General features: G+C 41.5%; 1 protein-coding gene across 1 annotated transcript in view; it reads right to left on the bottom strand.

Moving 5' to 3' along the window:
• Window positions 1-3,099: 3,099 nt before the first annotated feature.
• Window positions 3,100-18,525, bottom strand: part of HS3ST3B1 (heparan sulfate-glucosamine 3-sulfotransferase 3B1) — a 46,891-nt gene continuing 31,465 nt past the window's right edge. The window contains exon 2 of the mRNA XM_004603978.2: window positions 3,100-6,946. Coding sequence (XP_004604035.2) covers window positions 6,328-6,946 — 619 coding nt within the window. The 3' untranslated portion in view covers window positions 3,100-6,327. The remainder of the gene's footprint in view (window positions 6,947-18,525) is intronic.

The following is an 18,525-nucleotide window of genomic DNA, read 5'->3' as shown; positions in this document are numbered from 1 at the left end:
TTCATAAATATTAAAGCATAAAATACCCTATCAGCTATTATCACCATGCTGTACATTAGATCCCCAACTTGCTAAGGTAGAAACTCTTGAGTTATCACCTTTTTGTTGGATTATAGTTTTAAGCATTTTTAGAAGTGACATTGGCTTGTCCTTGCTCCTCCTGCAGGGAGCTTAGGTTTATTGAGTTACACCCATCACGTACTCCCAAGACACACCCAATTCCATCAAACATTCCTTATCCCTGTGTTTATCTTTAACCTCTCCTTTGTACTCCTCTCCCCCTATCTATTAATCACTAATATCCCCAAATCAGACCCTGTGACTTATAAAGTCAAATTCTTCTGACTCTGTGTATGTAAGTGAAATATTGCTTTTCTTTTTTCATATCCAAATTCATCCTTTGCATAGTTATTGTTTTAGAGCAATGTCTCTTTTTGTATAGACACAGGAAAATAGTTAATGCTATGCTTTTGTAACATAGTGATTAACTGACTCCAGAGATGTACTCCTGGGCCTCTGTCATATTGACTTGACTTAAGCCTCAGTTGCCCTTACTTCCTAATACCCCCCAAAGGAGGGTTCCAGCAAGAGACTCAGATGAACCCAGGGCAAGCCTTAAGCAACCCTGGCATTGAAAAGGGACAGGCTAAGCGCTATAAAAAGTATAGTAAGAGCACAGTCATGAAGAAACTCTGTCATGACTCAAAAGGAAGTAACCGAATGATGATCCTTCTGGGATCAGGAAAGACTAATGTGGGATCTATAGTAAGATGTCCCCGGGAAAAGCCACCCTTTAAGCTTAATATATCTCTTGTATGTACAGTGTCCATACAAAATAATTAGAAATTTAAGAAATAAATTTGACTGTTTAAATGGATACTGGCTAAGGAATGGAGAAAGCAATACACCCTTTGAAAGAATTCTGCCCTTGGGCAGGTCACCTAGCAGGAATCTAGAGTGCTGAACACTTAGACAAAATTTTGTCCTCCAGGAATTCTCTTACAACTTCCTCTGAAGGAAAGGTTTTACATCTGTTCATTGTCTACAATAATGTTGGACCACACCTATGTGTAATTCCTACCCCCAGTCCTTCATGATTTCTCCTATAACTAATGCTCTAAGACTTCAAAGAATGGCCACTGATTATCAACCACTGTCATTGGGCCCACCCTGGAGCAACGACACCTTTTGATCAGTATTTCTCATCTTTCCTCTCATATTCTTCCCCTGCTCACCATTGGTGACCACTAGTTTACTCTGTTACTCAATTTGATTATTTTCAAATATTTTATTCCACATATATACTATATATATGTAGATTAATGAAAAAAAACTTGAGACTTACTGTTCTAAAACCTACTTAGCATTTGATATGCCACTGTACCATTGTATCACTGTCATCTCGTTGTTCATTGATTTGCTCAAGCAGGCACCAGTAATGTCTCCTTAGTGAGATTTGTTACTGTTTTTGGTATATCAAATACACCACGGGTAGCTTGCCAGACTCTGCCGTGTGGGTAGGATACTCTCGGTAGCTTGCCGGGCTCTCCGAGAGGGACAGAGGAACCCGGGTCAGCCACGTGCAAGGCAAATGCCCTACCTGCTGTGCTATCACTCCAGTCCTAATATATGTGTATATATTGTATATATATGTGCATATATAACACATAGCTATATATATATATATCTTTATAGTGTAGATGACAGGATTACAACAATGTTTGTTTCTGATAGTATTTATATACAAAGACACTGCCCACCCTATCACCAAAGGGCCCTTAGCCTCCCCATTCCCATGGAAAGTATCATGTTGAGTGAAACAAGTTCGAAGAAGAGGGACAGACATAGAATGATTGCACTGATTTGTGGAAATTTTTTTTAAAAAACATAATATGAGACCAAAAAACCAAGGACAGTAGAAACATGGGCCAGGAGGATTGCTCCATGGTTGGAAGCCTGCCTCAGGTGCTGGAGGAGAAGGAAACTGGGATAGAGAAGGGACCACTGGTAATGATAGTTGGAAATGATCACTCTGGATAAGAACCGCGTGCTGAAAACAGGGAAAGTAACAAACATAATAATTTCTCAGTACCTGTATTGCAAACCATAATGCCCCAAAGAAGAGAGAGAGAGAAAGAAAGAGGGGGAGGTGGGGTTGTGTGTGAGGTGAGGTGGTAGGGAAGTGGGGTCACTGGTGGAGCACTGTATGACTGAAACCAGATCACGAACAGCTTTGTAACTCAATAAAAATGGTGACTCAATAAAAAATAAGGTAAAGCAAAATAAACCCAAATCAAAAAGAACCCCTTATTGATTTAGTCTGGTCTTTTTAAATCCAAGCAGATGTGTACAAAACTAAATATCAATTTAAAAATTAGTAATACAAAAGAATTATCTGAATATCCATTGCTCAATTGAGCACATGCTTTGTATGCAGGAAACCCAGATTTGATTCCCAACACCGCTTGGACCCCTAAACAGAGCCAAGAGTAGACCCCAAGCAGCACCAGGTGTGGCTCACAAACACAAACCATAAGAATCAAACAAATATTGTAAGCATTAATCATAGAAATGGTCTGTATCATATATAATCACATCAATATTATCTAACAGATGATGTCCCACGCCAAAAGAAAACAAGGTCATTTGCAGACTAAAGATAGGATGTTTTTTTCCAAGCTCTTTGCTTCTTTCCAAATACCCTGCAAGTTTACGAAGGATCTGCTGCTATCACCCAGTCACTAGCTCTAAGTACTCTGCTAACACTGTGCTGTCACAAGACAAGCACCCTGACAGGGCAGCCTCCAGTCTCCCCAACACTCTCGGAAACCTATGTGAAATGGACTGCCTGCCTTCCAGAGGTGACAGAAATGAACTTCTCCAGGTGACAGAAGTTCTCTTGCCCACCTCAGATCCTTCCGAGTTCTTGTACAATGGTAGTTTTGGACCATAAAAATCTAAAGCATCAGTCTGTCTCAGAATGCCTCTGTGTGGGGGTATGTATTATGTACATATGTGTGTGGTTCGTTACTGAGCAAAGAATTATTCTTTATTCATATATAACATAAAGAAAAACATAGAGGCACCAAAAAGTTGGTAAAATATATTTTATTTGTTCATAAAAGAAATAGTATGAGTTACCAGAATTTCTTTTTCCTAAAAACATCATTTTCTGTGTAAAATTAATTTGTGTTATACATAGGAGAAAATACTTGATTTTTTTGTACATATTGGCTATTCTAACATCCAGATTATAGAAGACACTGCTAGATTTTGCACAGTATTTCAGATTACTGGGTTGAATCAAACTCAGTCATAAATTAATGTTACAAAAGTGAAATAAATTCTAACCACACCTTTAAGTTTTATTGCCCATCCTTTTGAATAAACTGAAGATAGACCTTTTTTTTGCCAGCATTTTAAATACACACAAAACATTTCAATTTATTGAAACTTCCCTATGTTTTCTTATGAAAACATTGTTTTCATAAGGATCTGAAACTGTTTTCTCCAAAGATCCTCTAAGGAATCTATCACTCAAGCTGGCTTCCAAAGAGAATCCTATTAAGAGAATTTCTCCTCTTCCATCATCCAATTAAGTATTAATGATGCAGCCACTATTATATCTAAATAAATTTTCATATCCATGTTATGACACTTTTTAAAAAGCTTGGGATAGATAAAAACAGTAAACACTTCTAATTTTTTGTTATCCCTTTTGTTGCTGTCTTCAATGAAAAAATAAAGTACTTCACTGAATACCAGAGTTTTTTCTATAATTGGAAGAAACTTCAAACATGTGCTAAGACAAACTGCCCAAACCTGAAATGGTGTTTGTTCCATAGCAGCTAAAAAAGTGAAGTTGGTAACCTTGAAAATTGCTACATGTAGAAACCCAGAAGCTTAATTTTATGTTATCTAGCTTCTTCTGGAAGAAGGCATGTGGGGTCAGGCTCTGAAATGACCATCACATGATGGGCATAACCATAGGACAAATGCTATGTGTGAATTAGTTGGGAATTATAAGCAATCAAACCACAAGGAAGAGATGCACAAGGACGTTTGATTTATTTGTGTTACATGGAAAATTTTGCTATAGTCCATCAGTGCTAATTATTGACATCTGTTTGGAGTCAAGAATTTGACCCAGAAGAGAATTTTAACCCACTTTCAGTGTTCGTGACTAAATGACTCTCCTATCTGAAAATTTCCTGTTTCAGTTTATTTTAAGGCATAGAATAAAGAATAAAAACCCTATTTAAAAATCCAGCTTAGTAAGACTGCATGTTCTTTTCCCCCAAGGAAGGAAAAGCTCATTGCATGCTTTAGTACTGCTTGGTTGCACACCTTTCTTATGAACTTAGACCATGCCAGAGCATGCGAGTGTCTAGAAAGTGAATGGGGGGGATTAGATGAGGGAAAGAGATTCTGACTTTTATTTCAAGTAATGTTATTCTGTCACTACAAGAGGTATTCTCAGGTTTATTTCAAATTAGCCTTCTCATTGGAAAAATGTGTGACTAATTGGTGCCTAATGCAAATGTGCATTCTGTTAAATGCAGTTTCTACACTACTTGGTAGACTCAATAAGAAAGCTATAAATTGAATATAACATCTGAGGAATACAAGGAGACACCCAGTGTCCATTATCCTACACAGAATCTACAAAGTGACAACTTGGTTGCTAAATATAAACTAGCAAGATCTGGGCTAAAAGTTGTAAGCAAATACAAACCAAGTTATTACTGAGACATCACTTAAAAATGAGTGACATCCTGATGAGTTTCTAAAGATAACAACATTTCTTACTATGTTGGTCAAGTTCTCTCATACAACATTACAAAAGTGTCCTTTGAAAATATTACAAGCTAATCATTATAGCAATATGCATATCTTTCCATATTCCCTGGTGACGAAAAAGCTTAAATATCTATCTTTTATGGTAGAAGCATTCTGTTTTAGAAAATTGAGGACCAAGTAAAAATGTCATTATGTGCTATTGCTATGTGGTTATCCAGCTTCCACTAGCTAGTCATCATAAATGATCCCAGCTGCTCCCTCAATACAGAGGTATGAGAAGTTCATTCTGCATCAGTAGCATCAATGCTGGCAAGCCTTCGCCAGAATCTGGCTGAAACAAGGAATAGTTTCATTAAGTGTTAGGCTCAAATGGTTACAGACAATCTGGGGCAGCTTTCAGCCTCTACAGGCTCTTGGCAATTAGCTACAGAACTTGTTATCAATCTGAGATGAACTAGAAATTCCAAGGAGAATTCCAGACACCAAGGAATAAGGGGATAGGAGAATTCCTTTTTCTGCCTTGCTGCCTTGGGAGGTGTCTTTGTCTTTTCTTCCCCTCGCGGATGTTAGCCTACTGAAACTTGCCCAACAGGGGCACTCAGCAGCACCTTGGTAGACACTGACTGTGTGGAATGCACCTCCTTCCTTTGGGACTTGTCACTTGGCACCCCAAAAGATGTGAGCCTTTAGTGAGCCTGGAAATTTCTTTGGTGTTAGTGCAGAACTTTCTGCTAGCAAGATGGAGCATAGTGCACTCTCATGCAAATTCGAAGAGATAGTCTTGTTTCTAAAGCAGCAACCAAACATCTCACATCTGGGAAAGAGGAGCTTAACATCTGCATACACTTCAAGGTGATTAATGAATCAGGGACTGAGTTAGAAAAGATGCAGGACCATCATCCTTCAAAATAAAAGGTGAAGTAAACAGACCCTCATGTGCACATTCCCAAGACGCAGATGGCAGGGCAAAGGTAGTGATTCCCTTCTGTGTTGAGTGGACTTAGGGCCAGGGCGGGCAGGGGGGCGGGGGTGGGTCGGTATCTGTATCCCTGGAAATGGAATCATGTCGATAAGGAAGCTGCTACATGAAGCCTGAGAATCAGAGTGATTGCAGCTTTCTGAGGCAGCTCAGCGTTCTTATGAGGTACATAGGCAGTGAGACCAATAGAAAGTGAAATCTGGGACCAAAGACACAAGGAAACGGCAAGCTGACTCAGATGGAGACCAAAGGTGGAATACCCGTAACAACAAAAATCTCAAGTTGTGCTTTTCTTCTTTTTAAATATGAGTAGGCAAAAAATGGAAGCACCATCAACTGTGATTATCAAACCAAAATATTAGAGTAAAACACTTTGGAATGTTAACAGATTATGAAGCTAACTCTCTAAAGAGTGTGGCTAGGCAGCTTAGTGAATTAATTGCTTATGAATTAAAAATAAATTATTATAAAATAGATTTCTGTACATTTTACATACATATAATCTCTTTCAATATATAACCCAAGTGGAAAGTTACACAGCCTGGTGTTCAATCCCAGCCAAAGTCATGGCCAGTCATCTGGTAGAACTTGAGGTTGAACGGCCGGTAGAACTCGCGCAGTCTCTGCACCACCTCGCGGTCCATTTCGGGGTGGGTCCGCCCCTTGGTCTTGCCCAGGCAGTGGGGTCTGCTGCTGCCCTCCGCCTTCTTCAGGCACGGGAAGCCCTTGGTCTTGTTGAAGTAGAAGTGCTTGTCGGTGATGATCCTCTTGAGGCCCAGGAAGTCCTGGACGCGGCCCAGCTCACCCGCGGGGTCACTGATGAGCCGCTCCCCGCTGACGAAGAGCATCTGGGCCAGCGGGAAGTGGCGCAACCAGCGCTCCAGGTGCTTGGCGTAGATGCCGATCTGGATGGCGCTCCAGGACGTGTCAATGAGGCCCGAGGTCCTGTTCCGGAACGTCAAGCTCTCGAAACTGGGGATGTCCGGCCTCTTAGAGAGCGTCTGCGTGTAGTCCGAGATGGCCCTGGTCACTGGGTCCCTCACCACCACGATGAGCTTGGTGTCCTTGGCCATGGCCGAGATGCGTGCGGGCGCCTCCTGGGTGACAAAGTAGCTGGGCGTCTTCTCCATGGTGATCTGTCCATCCAGGCTCCTGGGCATCAGGTCCCTGCGAAGGGCAAATAGACTGAGTTCAGTTCAAAACCTGATGTCACTTTGGCCACACATTCAGTGTCAACACTTGGCAATTGGGCTCTTCCTAATACTGAAAATTTTTCTCTTAAATGCAAGCACATGGTGCCCTAAGCACTTTAGAAATGCCACCTGAGTACCCCTGAAAACTGCTGAGCATAACCTCAAAACAAATGAAACAGGATAACAACAAAAATAATCCACCAACAACGAGACAAATAAAAATAGAAGTAGAACTTTAGTTTATGTATTTGTCAGTGCTTGAGGATCATCTGGGAGACCCAACCTACACATAAAGGATGTAAAGACATATTCCAGCTTCTTGAGCTAGCCCAGCTAGAATTTTCAAGAAACACTTCGCTAGCCTCTCACCTCAGGTACGGAAGCCTGATACATGAAGTACCTTCCTCCACCCCCACCAAAGGTGAAATAGTAAGAAGCACATTTCAGGGCTGGAGTGATAGCACAGCGGGTAGGGCGTTTGCCTTGCATGCGGCTGACCCGGGTTCGATTCCCAGCATCCCAGGAACCACACTCCAGGGCTTATCCAGCTTTTAGCCTGCCTGCCCCCCGCACAAAATTCTTTGGTCTCTGCATCTGGGATTTCATAGATAAGGGCTCCAGAGATTTTCCTGCTATAAATTCTACTAGCTTGCCTTTAGGTGCTCACTGAAAGGAAAATATCCCCCACCCTGTCAGGTCATAGTAGCTTCCTCACAATTTTGACCACTGAAAATCGCCTTTACTCCCCAAAAGTTGACCTGAAGGTAACAAAGGAAGGAGTAGACAAGAAATTAAGTAAAACCAGATAAATTTGCTATCGGGTACTTCCCCAAAAACAATTCTGAAGTTTTCAAAAACACTCAGGTTTTATTAAAATTAAAAAGGATTACATGATTAGCTATCACAGCATTAATTGAAATAAAATTGTAAGTGTGCAAAACTGGTACGAACCCACTGGAAATAAGGCTGTATTTGGATCAAAAGGTAGCATAATGGTGGTAATTATTACTGGCATCCTGATCCTCAGCATTTACTACATAAAATGGGAATACTTCACTATATCACTAAATTGTTTGAGGTATATAAATCAAGCAGATTTTAGCTTAACAACAGTTTAAGGAATAACACTTGGATGTCATCCCATCTGGATTCAAATCCCAGTTCTGCTATTTACAAGCTGTGCCACCTGAACAACTGTTTTTTGACCCAAAAACCAAATTAGAAAGAATGTCAGAATATGCTGAGAACATATCTGACGTAAGAAAGACTCCTTTTATTACTATTATATTGTTGTTATAATATTCAAAATACATGTTAAGAACAAAGATGAGAGCTTATTTTGTACATGTTCATGCAGCTACTTCAAAAAGATTTGCTGACTAATTGGAGTTTATATACAAATGTACAATTTTCCTTCAGGTATGGCATGGAGATTTCAATTTGATCCCACCCGAATTCAGGAATTTTAAAAAAAGACAATTTCCACATCATTTTTGAGCAAGCATACCTCTTACTAAGGTATTTTAAACTTACACCATCAAGCCAACTTTAATCTACTGGGACAGTACTCCTCTATGGCACACACAGTAGACATTATGACAAGAGTTCTTTCACAGGGCCAGAAAAAAAGCCAAGTCCCTGCAGAAAGCTTCCTGCAGAGACTTACAGGAAGAGCATTTTCTTTTAAGGAAGATCAGTCCACAATGCAGCAGCTATCCCTGGCTTAAACTAAAGCTGGATTGACCCACTTTACCCATTAATCGCTTAGATTTAATGCAGCAGTGTCTTCAGACTAATATGATTGAGGATTAAAAAGAATCTTGATGCTCAACTTAGTTTGCATTTCTCTAAAAAGCAGGTCAAAACAGAGAAAGTTCAAGTTCTTTCCCCCCATGTTAAGCTCTAAGTAAGTGACCATTTTAGAAGAGTTTAATACTCAAAATCAAAGTGCTATTACCATACTGGAAGGTCGTCCAACTCCCAGAGTTCTCCATGGCCATAGCCGAGGAGTGGGCTTGAGGCGTGTTCTCAGAGTCCATTTGAATCAACATGGGCTTTGGAGTTAGGCCACTGGCTTGACTCTCCTCTTCCTCACTGACTGAGGTGTATGACCTAAAGAGGTCACTTTGCTGCCCATGCCTCAGTTTTCTCATATAAATTATGAGAGAAAAGAAGGTACCAACCAGGTTTTTGAAGAACTATGAATAAGCACTGTGCCTTGTAGTTGGCTGATGCCAGGAAGATGTATCAATCGCCTCCCTTGTCAGATTCTGGGTAGGGAGACAAAGTTTGCACATATGAGACTGACCACTCAGCTCCACCCCACAGAGGGGCAAAGGGCCCACTCTCTGAGAGGCAAGGATGCCACAACAGACTCTGTTCTCAGCCTGCCTGGGTTCCAGAACCACCTCTGCACTTTCACTGCCAGTGTTTCCTCAGAGTCTTTGAAGAAATACCTGGCAGAAACTGAACAAAATTACTGAACAGATGATAGAGACTAAGAAACCACATAAAAAGACATAAAAAGAAATTGGGGAGGGCCTCTCTGTCCTGAGGCCTAAAGGCAAAACCTCCATAATCATAAATAAAGATACCCCAAGTGATTGACAGATTTCCTCAGCATGATTCCTGCCAATTGTTCAAGTCATTCTGGAGCACCAACTCTAGGAGACCTCCTCTCCAATAGTCTGGAATCCACATATGTCAGGAAGCTCACCAAGGGACAAAAGAGAACTGTGGGGCTGACAGGTGAGATGAATCACTAGGCCATCGTCACTTCAGCACACACCTCCTGAGCCCGGTCTCATTTCTGGGTTGGGCACCGGGCTCAGGTGGGGGTCAAGCACAGTCCAGCACATGCTGGGTGCTGACCAAGTGGGAACACAGCACAGCCTGAGTGCTACCAAGTGTGTGGACAGCTACTGGCACCATATCCCTTGGAAAGTTATAGCCCTTCTCTCCAGCTGCTCCTGTACCATCCCTATATACCCCTCAATGCCCCTCCCCACCCCTCGCCAACAACAACTTGTCCTGGGGGAAAGTCTGTTCTGTTCATTTCTTGAGCTCCTTTCCCTCCCATCACTGACCAGTCTTCTGTCTGAGCATTCAAATCCTCTTTGAACACAACAGTGGCTCAAAGAAGAGGGGATAAGTATGCAGTTGAGGCAATCCAACTGATGTGGGCATTGTGTGCTCATCCCAGCAACTCCAAGAGCCCACCCAGCCCCAGGCTGGCCTCCGGAGCCAGTAGGGAGGTCATGGGGATAATTGAGTTTCTCATTACAAGAGCTAGTTTGTCAAACTGATAGTCATAACTAATAATTATATAGTGCTTTGGAGCTTGCAGAGAAACTCTCACACATTATCTGATTTAATCCCTCACAACAAGCCTTTGAGGAACTATTCCAATCTCCACTTTGCTAATGAGGAAATGGAGACCAAAGGAGAGAAGATAACTCATTCGTAGATGCATCACTGGCCAGAGGTCAAGAGCTGGAACTTATCGTGGCCCACTTTAATTATTCCCCTGTTCATCACAATCTTCTCCCTTCAGTCTCCTTTGTACTAAAGATGATGAAAAGCTCAGAGGTCATACACCTGTCCTCTTTTTAATAGATACCTACTTTTCTTCTCCTGTTCATAGATTAGGATCTTAATAATAGGTAATTCAGTGCTAAAATCAGAAGACCACAATCATAATTATTCAAATATGAGTCAGATTTCTAAACAATGGATCTCTTAGGTTCACTTTGGTTAGCAGGTAAGTGCATTCTGTCATGACAGCAATATTTCTCCCCTCCAGCAACCCTGAGGCCCTCCCCTGGGAGGGGAGGGACAGCTCTCTGACATTTGGCACAAATCACCAGTGGGTGTCTGTGATGCGAGAAGGTACCAAGAGTGCAACTTTGAAAAGAAGTACCAGGGAGAGGGAGGGTTGGGCCCCGATGGTCTATGAACTACACAGAACAAATGGGACAATTAGAATGTAATAGTCAGGCTCAATGTCGAGGAGAAAAAACAGTTGGCATATGTGTGAATGCACACAAACATTGACACAGTTATCAAACACTAAATCAGCAACATGAGACAAACTGAAAGGCAACCAAAAAGAACAGAAAGATAAGGGTGTCTCTATTTCTATGATAAAGAAAAGCTAACAGATGCATCTAACTTTCATCATCAGTAGTAGATAACATCAACATAAGCAAAGGAAAGGAAAACAAACAGGGGTCAAGAACAGTACAAGTAGTGCTATATTATCTGATTATACTTTTGCCAAAGTTCAAGGCTGAAAATGAAACTAAATCCTTTTTTTTAAAAAAAAAAATGCAATGAAACTGAAATGAATTAACATCAATTATAACCACTTGGCCCCCTTCCACTTCACTCATCTTGAGGCAGGATCAGTAAGAAGAATGGTTGACTCAGAAGATTTAGGATCTAGTTTTGGTCCTGGCACTTGCCTTCACCTACACCTTTGCCAGTCTGGAAATGGCAGCCAGGAAAGCAAGTCAACACCCCCCTGGGTGTCACAAGTCTTTGTTTAGAAAGTCCAATATTTACTAGTGAACAACCCTATCCTTCTGGTGCCTTTATGCTACTAGAATCAAACTATTAAAAACACAAGTTTAGGCCTGAATGAGTGGGAAATGAGAATAAACTAGATAAGTTCTAGAAAAGCTCTCTAATCTAATGTTTTCCAGTAGCAAATGTTGCTCTGATCTAATTTTCCAACTTCTCTCTTTCACTGCGTAACAGGCTTCCTTTGGTGCCGCAGAAAGTGAACATATTATTTAAACTGGAAAATTGCTCAATAATAGAAAGGAAGATTGCTGAGATGGGTGTGACCAAACTTGCTACAGTAAAACAGAAGTCAAGATATTTACAAGAGACCAGTAAAGAACATGAATGACCTTAAAGAGGAGAGAAAGCACAGGTCATGCATGCGAGGCGGGGAGAGCCCTCTCCCACCACCCTGCAGCACTGAGAGTTTAAGCAAAAGTCCTCTACAAATGACCACCAGTCTCCCAAACTCTTGTCTTCAGGAAAATATTGAAACCAAAATGGTCCATGTTGACTTAGAAATTTTGACCCCCCAAATTTTGACATGTTTCTGAGGCTGTGGGAGCAGCTCGGGGCCAGAAAGCATGTCAGGCATGCACAGGCTCCAGGTTCTCAAGTCCCAGCCTATAAGCATTACTGAGTAAATCCTTGGTGACCCTGGTGCCACTGGGAGGCCCTCCCACTACCACAAAAAATAGTGATGTATTTAGTGTTACTCAAAAAAAAAGCAAATTTGATTTTATGAAGGCCACTTAAGTGTCCTGATTTTGTTCCTAATTGAATTCTTTCTGGCTGCATTCTTGACTTTCCATGCCTGAACTTCCTGATTCATAAAATTGGTGCTGCAAGAGGAGATTGCAAAAGTCTGTCCTAGTCTGATAACTGCTCTAATCAAAACAAATCCAAAGACATGGGCAGAAAGTCATAAGGCCACATCCTATTCAGTTCTGCCATTAAGCCCAAGCCCAGCCTCTGAGAATTCAAACACGAAACTTCAACCAAGAATTCTTCACCATAAAATGGATGAAGATTAATAGGAAAATTAATCTATACACTGACCTACCATGGCCACCAAAATAAAGATAGCAACAATCAACCAATTAAGGAAATAAGATGCCCCCTGCAAAAGGGATAAAAAAGAGAGTGCCAATTTTTAGTAACAGAAAAACCCACAAACAGCAGCTAAATAGAAATAAGCTGTAATCCCCCAAAAGAAAGAGAGACAGAAAGACAGAGACAGAGACAGAGAGAAAGACAGTTGGATACGAAGAACACTGGGGATTTATAGGGTAATTAAAAATACTCTGCATAACACCATCAATATGCATGCTGTTCATATACATTTCTCCAAACCCACAGAATTTTCACCATCAAGAGTGTACCTGAATGTCAATTAAGGACAGCAGGTGAAAATGACATGTCATTGCAACAGTTCTAATAAATGTGCCACTCTTTAATTGGGCTAGTATTTAGGATGAGGAAGCCTTTGTGAGAGAATATATGGGAGAGTTCTATGCCTTCAATTTTGCTGTGAGCCTAAAATGGTGATTAGAAACAAAACCTATTTTAAACAACCCTACTAAGATCTCATCTTTCCTGGATATTTTCCCTGAACTATGGCTTTCTTCTTGGGAAAAAGGTGATCTTAGATCATTGGTCCGGGCCACCATTCGCATTATCTAGCAATATAATTTCCTATCACTCACTGGAGTTGGAGACTCTTTGGGGGTAGTGGAAGGAACACATTCTCTTTGCTATATCCACATTGGCCCCCTTACCCCACAACCACTCAGGAAAAAACAAACAAGGTAGTATGTTTTCATGTAAAATGTGCAAGTAAATATCAAACCACTGTCTCCTGAACATATATTGGAGGAGATGTCATCTTACAAAGTAAGACCATTGGGCTACTGGGGGCTGCCAAGATTCCCTACGTGGCCTCTATTCCTTGACATGGTGGTTCTGGCTATTCCCCCAGGAAGGAGGGGAGAGACTAAGAACAGCCCATAGCAGAGCCCACTCCTTCCTTCGTGCTCAGCAGGAGCTGGCTGCCTTTGCTGTCTGTTACATAAAGGTGTAGAAGTCCACTCACTAAGTTGACTTCAGGTGAAAGGGTCTGAGTTTGGGGAGAAAGGGGATCAAGCTTCAGAGCTGGAGACAAGTCCTGGGGGTGAGAAGGGAAAGCACTTTGCAGAGACCGAGGGCTGCAGAGAGTCAAAAAGGACGTAAGGCCATTATAGTCCAAGTCACATGAATTCTCCTAGCAAGTACAGACTGGGCCAGTGTCATCTTCTTTTGAGAGAGGGGAAAAGTGGGCAGAGCCTCCCCAGCAGTGAGCAGGAAGCCCCACAGATCAGCCAATCAGGCTGGGGGTTCTGTACAAGCTGCCCTTAGAGGACAGTCCAATGCAGGCCCTGGCATGCAGGGGACGACTGGGCCACCGTGACCGTGCTCAGAGGCCTCCCAGGCGCACTCAATGATGCTCAAGAGACTCATCAGGTTGGCTGCACACAAAACACACACTTTTGCCATGACCTCTTCATAGAAGAGTCAAGCAACTCGAAATTTCCACCCTCATTTAGACTCAGAAGAACTCCCTACTTTCTGACCTCATGCTTTTAATAAGAGTATATTGGATTCTGGAGGTCCAAAAGGCAAATGCTTAAATGCTGCAAACTAGTCTCTCTTCTACCACAGAAAGCTGAAGCACCTAGGGGTTAGAAATGAAACTTTCCTGAAATTTTGATTGTAGAAGATGAAGAAGGAGCCACCAACCTTTTCCTGAGGGTTATAACTTGACAGGTCAACTCAGGGAAGTCTCTCCATTAAAGCAGCTTTCTTCCCAGAAAAGACCAGAGGGGAGGAGGGAGACGCTGTTGGGTCCACCCTCTCTGTATCTGGAACCTTCTTCCTTTCATAGGAAGCTTACAAGCCCACCAGTCCTTAGGCCCATTCAAAGGGCTACATCTCCATGAGTAATTATCTCCATTTGGGAAAGATGTTTGCATATCAAAGAGTTCCTTTGGGAGGGTTTTCAGTAATTTTAAATGAAGCTGTAAGTAGTCTGTTGTTCTCAGTTTCTCCCAGGTCAAGAAGCTGGATGTGTGTGTGGGGGGGGGAACACAGGAAGTGATGTCATTATTCATTATAAAGTTTATAAGGTCTTCTTTTTTTTTTTGAGGTAAAGGGTAGAAAAGAAGAAAAATAACAAAGGACGGACTCCCCCGGCCCTCCTCCTCCAGCTCTCTCCCCATTCTCCACTCCCAGCAGCCCCCAGCCCTCACCATAAGGATTTGGCCTCCATTGTCCTAGAATTTCAATACTGTTCAGAAAATGAAAGGCCTTTGAATGCTTTAAGGGGGTGGGGTGCAAAAGAGCATCTCCCTTCTCTGGGTCAACTCAAGATTCCTTTTATTTTGGCAGAATTCTCTGTTGTAGACCCTGCCTCACAAAGGCCCCAGTTCCTGTCCCTGGAAGGGGCTAGGGTGGGAGCAGAGAGTGGAGGGAGGGTTTGGATTAAAAGCTAATAGCCCTTTGTGCACGAGCTCTCTGGAGCGTTGCTTAAGTTTCTTGAACCTCACTATGTGGCTGGACAAATCATGTGAAATCAGAGTAATCTGTCCTAATTTCTGGAAAAAAAAATGGGCTTATTCATTTTTCCCCTTGATCATTAGAAAGAATTTTTTTAAAAAAGTTTTTTGTGCAGCAGACTATTTGAAAGTAAAATCAGCCCAGCTTTTGAACAGGAGATGGAATGGAGGACCCAGGAAGGAGGGAAGGAGGGTACCAAAGGCTGGCACTGCTCCAGCTTTCACAGCTCCTTCTTAGTGCGGGTCAAGCTAACACTTGGCTTCTGATGAGTGCTGGTTTCTACATCTGGAACACTGGTCAGCTTCTAGTGGGGAACACACTGGTCTCCCCACCCCGGGGATGCAGAAGCTCTGCATGGTTTCTTCTCTGGCAACAAAGGGCCACCCCCTTGGCAGGGCTTGGCAGTTCACATGCTCCTGTAAATCCACTCCCAGCTCCCTACTCCTTCACAGACCTTCAGTTTAGAGCTTCTGAACCACACAGCACTGACCAGGCAATAGAGCAGATGAGCATCACAGGAACTCCAGGAGAGAACAAGCGACTTCCTGACAGTAGGCACACCAAAGCCTAGTCACTCAAGGCCATGATTCCGGGTGGCCTACCACAGATAAGCAAGTAAGCCTTTAGACAAGGCACTCACAGACAAAACTTGGGGCTGAATTTCCCTGAGTATACAATTTAATGGACTGGCTTCCAAGGGAGTTCTTGGGCATAAAATGCTGTAAGATGCTCATTGCAATCTCCGCCTCAACCACTCTGTTTCCATTTCTCCCATCAACCACTAGTAGACTGTTGCAAGATGGCAGGAGTCAAATAGAAGTTCTATAAATATTTGATGATGGAATCTGCAGGAAATGTACCTCACGGCCATGAATATATACCAACCCAAAAGACAAACTCAGAAGGAAATCAAAGTCAAGAAGACTAAAACTAGGTCCTCACCATTAGGCAGTTTAGTGGAGAGAAAGGTGGGGTTTAAGACATGGCTCTGTGGCCTCAGGCAAATTTCCTAATATCTCTCAGCTGACATTGCTCCTCAGAAAAATGCCTAATTTATAACATTTCTCCCCAGGATTCAAACAGTTGTAAATAAAGTACTAAAACTATTTAAGGGTAAGTTGCATCAATCACACTTAGTATGCCTCTTCATGATCTCCTTTGTCATAAGGCTGTTACTAGTACATTTCTAGAGAAATCTGCTAAGGAAAAATAAATAGCATATTGGTTCTTTCTTTCCCCTCACTCCCTTCCCCTCCCTCTCCCCTGCAACCTCCCCCTCCTCCTCCCCTCTCTCTCTGCCACACCAGGACTCTCTCTCTCCTGGTTCTGTGCTCAAGGATCACTTCTGACAGTGCTTGGGGGACCATATGTGGCACCCAGATCAAACTGATGTAAGCCATGAACACAAAAAGGTTTTTAAATTCAAAAGAAATATGAAAGCAAATATTTGGAGTCTCAATTTCCTATAATTCTTCTCTTGTTTGATGACGTAAAGATCCCATATTTGGCAATTGCTTCTTATCCCCTGGCATGATGTTGAAGATAAAGGGAAACTGAAGCCCCTTTCTTGGGTTGACAGCACTGAACAGGAGAGGTAAGTAAAAAAGAAGGGAACATGAGGCAGTTCTTCATCCAAACACAGCATAATTTGGAGGATTTCCTCCTTCCTTCAGTTTTTCCCCTACTTTCTTTTTTTCTCCTCCCTCTTTTCTTTTCTTTTTTTTTTCCGGAACACATCATTCCATTGCTGACCCAGATCTAGATAGTGAAAACTTGATATTGCCAGTAACCACCCTGCTTCCTGACTGTGGGGCCAATATAAATTTAGGAGCAAAATCCTTGTCAGCTCTAAGTGAAAGGTATTGGCTCCATCCTGCTCTCCACAAGACCTCTACTCAACAAACCATTTTATGATTATCAACAAGAATAGGATAGAGTAAATTAGGTCTACTAAAATACTGAGACTTAAGTTTGAATTAAGCAAGCAAAGGTGTGAAAATAGAATCCCCTTATCACAGACTTTACATAGCTCAACATTTTAAAGAAGAAAATAATTTCTACTGAGAACATCCAAGGAAGTGTTTACACTTAGAGAAACTGCTGACAACAGGAACACACACACACACACACACACACACACACACACACACATCCCTGCAGTTTCTTATCTTGCACTCCTTATCATTACTAGTACTTTCTCCAACTTAGCTGGTTTATCTGATTGTTTCCAGCAGACCAAAAGGTATCTCAAATAAATAAATAAATAAACCAGATGTGAACAATGTTAATGAAACACCCATTAAAATATCTCAAGCCCACCCTTCTTGAAACTTTGATAAGCACAGAAGCTTCTAGGAGTAAATTTTCAGCAGGAGAAGATAAAAGTTCAGCTTCCCTAAAATAGCTCTTCACTGTCAACCATTTCTTGTAAAAACTCAATAATTCTCAACAGATTCTACAGAGCCCAACTTTCCTTGTGTATTTCATGTCCAAAGACAGGAGAGATGAAAAGTATTCAAGGCTGCAACTACACTCATGTGCTCCCTATTATATGATCAGGCTCTATCCTTTTCATGTTCTATTAGAACTTTTTGGTATATTATGCTGCCTAACAGTTGAGTTTTATAATTTCCTGCATTTCTTCTATATTTTGATAAAATATTACCCCCTCCGACACCATAGTTCCCACAAAAGAACAGAACTGTATACACCAAGAAAATCAAATAACAAGCGAGAGAGCTGATAAGAATTACAAGTGAGATTAGTCTTTTACCCTGCATTAGCCTGAGTGAAAAAAAAAAACACTCATTCTAATATATTTCTGAGAGAAAAACATTGTTTGAATTTTATTGTCCTCCATGTTTTTTATTTATATGTTTAAGGTATGACTTTAGAAGATTTTTATCTTCAAAAGAAATGAAAGAAAAACAGCAAAACACCAGGCAAAGGGAACACTTATGTACTACTTACCAAATAAATAAATGAGTGAACAAGTGAATAAAATAAATGAGTATGAGATAAGTCTGCAATGCTTAAAGTTAATAACTAAAGGCCATTGGGCAAATATGTGGATTGAACTGGATGTAAACTTTAATAATAAAAAGCAATGTTCAGGTCAGGTCAGGCTATAAAACGGTGGTGGGCTCAGTATCTCAATGCTCCAAGAGACTAATTCAAGAGTCACATGGATATTCCATCATACACATCACATTAAGTGACACAATGACACTAAAAGACCATATGTATGTATAGATCTTGAACTTGAATGCCAAACTAAAGCAGAGAATGAAACTAGAAAGCGTCAGGCTGAGTGAAGTTAATCAGGAGAGAGCCCCACAAAGTGATCTCTCTAAGCTGTGAGAAAGAAACAAAGGAAAGGAACAACAGTTAGCCAAAGGC

Source organism: Sorex araneus, chromosome 6 (genome assembly GCF_027595985.1).
Source record: "Sorex araneus isolate mSorAra2 chromosome 6, mSorAra2.pri, whole genome shotgun sequence".
NCBI lineage: Eukaryota > Metazoa > Chordata > Mammalia > Eulipotyphla > Soricidae > Sorex > Sorex araneus.
The sequence above is the reverse complement of the archived record's forward strand: the minus strand, read 5'-3'. Positions and strand labels throughout refer to the sequence as shown.